The following is a 9,440-nucleotide window of genomic DNA, read 5'->3' as shown; positions in this document are numbered from 1 at the left end:
AGTGTTTCTGTCTTTTGATCAAGAGATGGAAAGTGCGTGTGATCTGTACATATAACTACCCTGCATCATTTAGGAGCAAGGTTCTTCTGTAACACCTTAATTGCTCAGGTGGCTTCATTTACAGAAGTTACCTAAATACAAATATTCCATGCTGCAACATACTTAGACACAATCACCTACCATTAAAACATGACAGGGAATTTCAGGAGTTGTAAAAATAACTATGGGAATGGAAATTAATTAGATCTGAAATTGTTTTTTGTGGGAATCAAACCGTACAAAAAGTATTTTTTTTAAAGCTAGTACATAAAGTTAAAACCAAGACAGTGATCAAATAAATATCCTTTAATAAAGAAAAGAGGAATAATTTTAAAGCACCAAAACTGTGAGTATGATGTTACATTGCATGTACAATAAGGTGAATGCAGTACTTTGCGTACAGGTTTGAATTTCTGAATCATGATAATAAAACCCCATGAAATACACAGCAATAAACTTGCATTGCAGAAAAGCTGCACTAAAGAAAAAAGACCAAGAAGCAGACAATTAAAATTTTTTTTAGTTTCTAGGTATTGCTAGAAATGCTTGTTTAGTTCTTAACCTTTTTTTAAACATACTTGTGCTTAATACTTAATAACTGAGCATTTTCAGGCATAGTAAATTTGCAGAGTTGTTTACAATGAAATATGCATTTAATATGTCCTTTTGAATATAATGGAATTAAAGAACTTTCTTAAAGCCAAGCACAATGTGCTAGTAGTGTCTGAGTCTAATGATAATATTGCACAAAGCTAGTGAATGAAAAATTTGTTTTCATTATTTCTTATTTATTCAACAGGCTTAACAAAGAAGTTAGTTTCATTAAGCTTCACTGGCTTCATTCATGAAAGACAACTTGCAGCCATCTGTATTTCTTTAGCTTTCCTTTTATGATGATGCATTTGTATACACTTAAAAAGAAGTTCAAAACATACAGCAACAGCAACAACACGTTGGAAGATGTTAAGTGAATATCCCCAATGACCAACACCTATTTACCAATTCAGAAGTCAAAACTATGTTTATAAGCTGAAAATCAAGCCAGTTTATGGCAAACTAATTCCTGGATAGGTGACAGTCTCTGGATTAGAGTCTCTGCAGAGTTTGGACTATATGCACCAAAACAGTCTTCATCCTTTCTACTTGTTTCAAATGGACACACTACTGGTTAATGAGCTTTAGATAATGCACTACACATTAATATTAAAAACTCAGCAGAATAATATTAATTGCTTGGTCATTTCCCATATTAGAGGTACAGAGCATTCACATTTGAGAATGGAAAGATGACCTTTTCTGTCAAATTCTGAAGCTCTGAGCCACAGAATATAGAAGACCTGAATTACAATAAAAATACATAAATGTTAGGTTGCAGATTCACCACAGCCAGAGGTGTGAGTTTTCGATTAACAGTCAAACTGAATGGGAAGTACAAAGACCCATATATGCAACAGCCCCTCCCACAAATATACTGGCACGCCTGCCCTCCCTCGACCCTCCTAAAAATTCTAAATATTTATGTATTAGGCAGCAATTAAATATAAATTCATTTTGTAAGAAAACTTAAATTACAGTATATTTATAGGTTAAAAATAGCCATTGTGTTGATAGCATTGATAGCAGTATGTTGATGTGCTTATTACACCAAAGAGCAATTTGCAGTCAAGTTTAGGATGACCTACTGTCTGTCAACTCCAAGAAGACCGAAATCATGCAACATGCTCTCCCAGTAAGGTGCTTCTGTTACTCCTTTTCTTTGCAAGAAGCTTTGCTTGTTCTTAACATTAATTCTGTAGTGCGAAACATCAACAACATATTGTCCATGCTTATGAAATCATTACCAGAAATACATCCAGGTAATTTAATTACATAAGCATCACAATGAAAATAAAATCTGATTACATGCATGAGCAAACTTGCTTTACAAATTACACTCCTGAAATTCAGTGCAACAAATGGAATAAGGGTAACATTAACCAATAATGTTTCTGCCTCTTCTTCTCAATAAGTTGCATCTTCAGTTATGCATCTATCATTACTTTATTATTAAACAGTACAGAATATAGTGCTTATAATACTCAAAATGATTCTTTAAAAATAATGTAGTGAAGTATGTTGAGTTCTATCCCCAATTCAGTCACAAAAGAACACAATATATAATCATACTAATTTATTTTACAAGTGTCTGGTGTAGAATGCAGACTGTCAGATTTAAAAAAAAAACAAAACAAAAAACCAGGCAAAACTTAAAAGTGATATTTGAGAAAAATAAAAAAGCCTTCATCTACCCTAGACAGATAACATGAAAATACATGAAAGTGAGTAAGACTATTGGTCATTTGGAAAGGATCTGGAACCTCCATGAATGAGAGCAGGAAATTCTTGTTGATACAAATTCCATTTCTGAACAAGAGTATTGCTGTTCACCTTACATTTTGGTTATTTTAGTAGAAACTGAGTATTTAGTTTCTTGTTCCCACTCATGAAAGGTTTTCAAGTCCTTACATAAGCATTTGTACAATAAACATTATGCATTCCAAATCTTTACTTCACTGGATCAGTTACACCATAGTAAAACTTTTAATTTGAAAAAAGAAAGAAGTTTCTAAAAATGGAAAAAGCCCAAAAGCTGATGAACTACTTAAGATAAATAACTAGCAACAGGACAACGCAGCCACAACAATAAAATGAAAAATATCAATAGGCAGGTCTTTTTATGGAGGCTCTTTTTCCTTGCGCATGTTTACGTAGTTTTCCTTAGTGATGCTTGCCAAGATTTCTCACAGACCAACACAATTATTACAGCTTTTCTCAGCCGTGGAGGAACTGACCTCAACACAGGACCATTGCAGTTTCCCTAAGCTTCTTGTGAATATACTAAACTTTCCCCATTTTCTGCGGTAGCCATCCCTTTTCACTGGAAAATTTCACACGGCAGAGGATGGTACCTTATATGCATTAGCCTGTGTACACTACATATGCACAATTTTTATATCAAAGTGAAAATTATGTGAAATTGTGACATCTAGTGACTCATGAAGATTTAAATTCAGTTGGTTTGTTGGGTTTTTTTTTGAGCAGGATGTGGAAAAAACCCCCATTCATTTTCCACACAGAAGATGGCAGTTTTGAACTGATATATACTGCTATGCTCACCGTAACAACTACTTTTTGTGTGCCCATAAAATACATGCTCATAGGAGAACTCCAATTCTATTGAGACTAAGCTACTACAGAAATCTAAGGTTTCAGCTAAATATGAAACAGATTAAGAAGAGTAATTTTCATCAATCATGCACACATTTTTCAAGGCAAAGATGACAGATCACATGGCAAACATATCTGAAAACTGTAGTACAGTACAGCATGGAACTATTTAGATAACAACACAGTGGTAAACTGCAGACAAACGTGTTGTGCAAGGGAACCACTGCACAAATACTTTAAAATTACACTATTTTTCCTCAGCTTGAAATTTTGCTAGTGTTCTGTATGCACACTCCAAGGAATGAAACTGCAGGCTGGAAAACAGGAAAAAATGAACATAAAAATTGTTTGTTCACCACTGTTAATTTAGCACTAAGTTTCAGATGAAATGTATAATGTGAGTTACCATTCTACATTGTAGTTCTGTTTTGTGCTACAGCCAAAAATTTATATTATTACCTTGGTTTTAATGTGTGGTGTGACTGAAACAAATGCAGAACAGAACAGCTGATGGTATAGGCAGTGCTGAATGATTATAATGAACCTTGAATCTGCTGCTATTGCTGCACGAACACAGCATCAGACAGCTTGCAACCATACTATGTAACACAGAATTTACAGAATAAGTTTAAGAAAAAAGCATCATGTAGTTATAGGCCTGTGGAAAGCCAGTATCAGGTGTTTCACACAGCTGAAAAATAGAGACCTGGCAACTAACACAGCAAAATTGATACAATTCTACGGTAACACTGCTTGCAGGTGCTTTGAAAATCAATGTTCACTAACTTTATAAGTAAGGCAACATGGTTAAGAAAATCCTCTTGAGATGTTTGACAGAGCTTTAATTTTTGGACAGCCACAGCAAAACATCTTCAATAGACTGAAGGGTCCCAGAGCTGAAGTTCCTTTAGATTACACAGCCTATTGCTAAGGTAAGGTCTCCTGCTCCTCTCTCTGTAAGTAAACGGCAAGACGTGAAATCCCCTGTTATAAATGTTAACACAGTACGTGTTCCATTACATGACAGCAGCAATGAGTAACTCCACTTAAAAGAACCCAGATCCCCATATAGTAGTTTATCTGTCAAAAAAGGAACAGTGAATGGACCACACAACACAAAGGACAGGGACTGTGTATTTCTCAAACACAGTGTATGTTACGCTAGTAAAAACAAAATGCTAGTGAAAATTCAGCTTTCCTAGAAGTGTAATGGGCTGATTTTTAATACCACATGAGGTTTTTAGGTGGTACAAGGCTACTTGTATCTCTGTATTGACATACCTCTTGGTACTGTGGTATCATAAGAGTAGCTGCCTGCAGCCATTAGTCATGAGGTTTAGGACTACTCCTAAGTATTCACTGCAGAGGAAGTTGTAACTCTCCTTTAAAAATAAAACAGTCAGAATCAAAAGAAATATTTTTCAGCCAGTAGGCTTTTGGGTATGAAATACAAACATTTTTGCAGCCACTAAAGGGAATAATGAAAACCAGCAATAATAGCATGATTTTCACAACTGAATTATCAGTACGCTTAAGTGCTTTGATCTTTTTTAAAGAGGGCTGCTTAGACTAATCAAAAGCCATTTTAAACCAAAAGAGAAAAATATTTTTAAGTATGAAATTACAAAATATTGCTTCTTATAACAAATGATAAAAGTATAACTAACTTGGTTCAGCATAGCTAAATATTATTTTAAAAAAGCATGAAAATGTCTACTTTAAAAAGATGTCAGACTAAAAATGACCTTCTAAAAAGGTGCTGCAGTATGTCTTGCTAAATGTATCATGATGGAAACAAACACATTCTTGAATATGTACTGAATTCAACTCTTAATTCTCATTGTGCTGTGGTCACTTGTTGCTTTTCATACTGACATATGCTTCTCCAAGCTAAGAAGAAAAAAAGTCTTAGTTGCATGTTACTGAATTTCAGCTACTGTAGTGCAACTAGGAATTCTCTTTCTGGAATATCAGACTGTTACACAGCAAGCTTCTCTGCGGGGAGCCATTTAGTTGAATTTTCAAGCACATGAGATATTCAGTGCAGTGAAGGGGCCATTTTATAGCTGGTGTGGAACCCCAAAGTTACTCTAACAGCAAGTAGTCTCCCAGCTCAAAATGCCCCCCTCACTTAACTGGCCATACATTACTAACGCAAATATAAAAAGTGCTTAAGAATCGGGCATTCTTGATAGTATAAAATGCACGTCAAAACAACTTAGTTTTCTGACCAAACCAGAATTTGTTTGAACAAATAAAGAAAAAAGTGACCTGAAAATAACATTTCAGGCCATTTTTTTCCATGTACTGAGTTATTTGCCAAAGAAAGACTATTTCTTTGCCAAAGAAAGCCTCCTGTGGAATTGATGGTCATAACTGCTGGCTCTGAATTCTCAGAAATGCAGAAGAAAAGTAATCTTCAACTGGGGTTTCTTTTCGCACGTTGGTGGCTGTCAAGCACCTGTTTGGGAAGACAGAAAAAGGAACATCTGAAAAGCTAAACAAATATTCTCTGATCAACATATTAGGCAATTCTAACATGCACTATACTGAGTAGTGCATACTGAGCAAAGATTCTCTTTGCTCCCAGGGTAATGACACAGTGATCCTGGAGTCAGAGCACACATATGACCAGGTATTTTTATTTTTTTTGCCTTCTGATATTACTGGCAGTTAACACAGATCAGAGTTTGAAGATGCCCAAAATACTGGATTAGGGGACTGTGGAGAACAAAAGCTTCCTTGTTATCTGTTACCTTGTCCCCCACTGACAGGAACTCAGGTTCTGCATTACTTACAGTACTCTTAAATGTACTATGGTGATTTATGTGCATTACTGTGTACTCATACACAGATACTCTCGGGATACTTCTGATAACTGGTAATCTCTTGGATTTTTCATACAGGAGCTGATACATATTTATACTTCTTGCTCAGCTACTTCAATATATAGAATGCCTCAGTATCTTTTTACATGGTTCAGACTGTCTGTCTAGAAAGAACTGCTCCTAAGAAGTTTAGTCATAGCTTTATGTGGTCACAGGGCAGGCAATATAATAGATTACTAGATCTCCTGCAAGAATTAGTAACTATTAGTTTTGTCCTCAAACTTCATTAATGAAACCACTTCACTGAGCACTGCTAATACTCCCTTCACATACACCAAAGAACTTTCTGGAACTTAATAATTATACATCACTGTGTCAGATTTAGCCTTCATTTTGTAAGGCAAGTAACTGCATTACGTTTAGTCTATACAGATGTATGTATAATTAATCATAATTAATATAAAATATGTGCCAACACACTCTGGTAAACATATTTTCAACCTAAAGTACTGTTCTTGGCATGTGTAGAGCTTACAAGTTAAAAGCCAGTTGGTCAATCTTAAAGCATGATATTAAGTGGATAACCTTACAGTAAAAAATACTAGCCTGCTATTTCTATAACAGATTTTCATTATTTTACTCCTGTATGATGAATGTTAGTAAATCAGTCTGTATCTTCAAGCAAGTATGCTCATCAATATGGAAAGTATTTATTCAGTTGAGTTTTTCAAGGGCTTTGTCACAATCTCTGTTCTCCCAAATTACTTCATGTGCTTGGAAAGCAAGGGCCCTGCTTTTTTTTTCTGAGCTGTTAGTACAGCTATTTCTGAGCTATCTTATGAGCTATTCTGTACAACCATTTTTCTATCTTAACTATTATGTGTTAAATAACCTCACCTAAGGAAAAAAGGGTTGTTTTCATAATAAAGTATGACTTTGGTATGAGAAAACAGGTCCCAGATATGTGAAGACCAAGGAGCACATACTCCTGACATTGAATTGACACTGAATCCTTTTAGGTCCAGGTAATTTCACAGGACTTGAGCAGGATGTAGACTGGTAAAAAGGAGACATCAACCAGGGCCTGTGCAGCAGTGATTTTCAGCCCGCATTCTGAACTCCTTTTATGGGGCTGCAAATTGCAGAGGAAAACATATTGTGTGGCAATGACCACGGAAGATTTCTAAGATGATCTTCCAATGTAAAACACTTATGAGGTCAACCAATTTGATTTAAAAAAAATTAACCCAGTCTTGGAAAATTTCTTTGTATCTTGCCAAAAAAATGCAAACAAAATCCTGAACAGTCAAACAGATTTACTAAAATCAAAGTCAAATCACAGAGTTCAAATCTGATCCATTATCTGGGAAATCAGAATAATTGAAAGAAAGCCAAGTTAGTTCCAAAATGTATCTTTTCTTATAGCTGTCACTTGATTTCTGAAGAGCTGTGGTAGTGGGAGTTTTGAATATGCAAGGATAGAAAGGTTATCTTTAGGGTGGCAAACAGCTAGCTCATGAGGAATTGAAGGCAGCATTTATTTTCCTTTTCAAAAATTTAAAATACTATAATTTGAAAATACCATACTAATGTAACAGATTGAGACAGTATTTCATAATCACATGAACATTCAGCAGATGATGTGCTAAGTCAGAATCAGTTTTTAAACAGCTGTAGCACTTTACCAACAGTCACTCTCCAGCTATGGTAAAAACTAACCAGGGTAGAAATGCTGGATTGTGAACATTCAAAAAGGTTATCTTTCTTCTACTGCTGTGTTAAAAGGATTACAAATATTTGTCTTCCATTCTGTTGAACCAGCCTTTTGAAACAGATTTTTAGTTTCTTTACATACTGTCATTTCTCTGGTTTCTCAAATTTTAGGTTTAGTGGGAACCTTCATTGATATTCAAGTTCATTCATGTATCAGTAACAGAGAGCCACAACAGACAAGAGCTCTGCACTGCTGCTGCAGTCACACATCTCTTTGTGCTACTGATGCAGCAACTATTTTGAAAACTGATCTCTTGCCAATTTTTGGTTTGTTCTGAAATCATTAATTTCATCTGATGAAGTCTGATATCTCTACTTTCAGGCACTGGAGCTTAGTATAAATGCAAGTTCATGGAATTCATATGACTAGCAGAAGTATAAATTGTATTTCTATTTTTACTGTTTATAGCCTGGAAATTCAATTAAGTCAGAGATTTTAGAGACTGAAACCAAGCCATCAAGAAGTCAGCCATTCAGGATAACCCATGAGATTTCAATGTGTTCAGCATTCAAACCTAACTGTCCTTCGCTTAGAAGTTACTCAGTCTGAAATAAGACATGCCAAATTTTTACAAGGCTAGAAATAATTATAAAGTATAAGGTGTGTCCAAGAGTGATTGTGCTGCTTTTTAAACATTTTTGGTAAACTGGGAGCTGTCCCTTCAAATTTACTAAATAAAACAGAGCTTTTCTTCAGAAGTCCTGTCAATATCCAGTAGAAGTACAGGAACAGTAAAAGGCTAACACACTGTCTAAAAAAGGTTTTCCTTATTATGAACCTTAAATTCTTTGAAGTCAGTGATACTCAATTCATATGTGCATGTTTTACCACACTGGATGTCAGATAGTTTAGTTGCGTTCCTACTAAGTCTCCCAGAATGCACAACCTGAGGCTTAGCTGCTACTGTTATAAAAAAACTATTGCAGAAATATTTTCTTTAAATGTAGCTTAATTACAGGTTAGTTTTCCCAGTCTGTGCAAGGCAAACTCTCCTCTTCATCCTCTGATTCAGGTGATGCTTCCTTAATCCTTCGCAATGCTTCATGGATGCTCCTTGTCAGAGGGTCAGTGTCAGGCAGAATTGTAAAGGATTCTCTCAAAACATCTTTCTGTACTTTCTTCAGTTTCACCCCTTTCCTGATCTGCGCCAAGATGTTATTGCTATCATCTTCATCAGGAAAAGGAGGGAGACTTCTCTGCTCAACTTTTCTTAAGTGAAAGCTGCCACGTTTCAAGGAAGCCAGAACTTCATCCATCGGGGAACTCACTGCAGCAAATCAAAAGACCTTGAGTAATATCTTCACTAAATTTTATCAGTCTTAATTTCTATTTCCAACAGACCAAAAAGTACCTGCATACTATTAATGTGGTAGTCCTGCACTATAAGTATAATGGTAGCTCCAATACTGCTTTAGTCTCTAAATAATCTTCCTTATTACCAGGTCAAAACTGGTTTATAGAGACAACTGTAATTTTTGTAACCACTTAACTTCCTATCAGGAAGTAAAACTTTTTGAACAATGTGGCTTTTCTGTTTGCATTCAGAAAAATCAAATAAATGGCAAGGAATTCAACATAATGAAAGTGTTTAC

The 9,440-nt window shown here is 35.3% G+C and overlaps 1 protein-coding gene across 2 annotated transcripts in view; it reads right to left on the bottom strand.

The window, feature by feature from the left end:
* Window positions 1-330: 330 nt before the first annotated feature.
* The window catches only part of JMY (junction mediating and regulatory protein, p53 cofactor), a 65,576-nt gene continuing 56,466 nt past the window's right edge, over window positions 331-9,440 (bottom strand). For both annotated transcript variants that reach the window (XM_058865053.1, XM_058865054.1), the window contains exons 10-11: window positions 8,805-9,115; window positions 331-5,707 (exon numbers count right to left, since the gene is read on the bottom strand). In XM_058865053.1, coding sequence (XP_058721036.1) covers window positions 8,808-9,115 — 308 coding nt within the window. In that variant the 3' untranslated portion in view covers window positions 331-5,707; window positions 8,805-8,807. The remainder of the gene's footprint in view (window positions 5,708-8,804; window positions 9,116-9,440) is intronic.

This window comes from Poecile atricapillus, chromosome Z (genome assembly GCF_030490865.1).
Source record: "Poecile atricapillus isolate bPoeAtr1 chromosome Z, bPoeAtr1.hap1, whole genome shotgun sequence".
NCBI lineage: Eukaryota > Metazoa > Chordata > Aves > Passeriformes > Paridae > Poecile > Poecile atricapillus.
The sequence above is the reverse complement of the archived record's forward strand: the minus strand, read 5'-3'. Positions and strand labels throughout refer to the sequence as shown.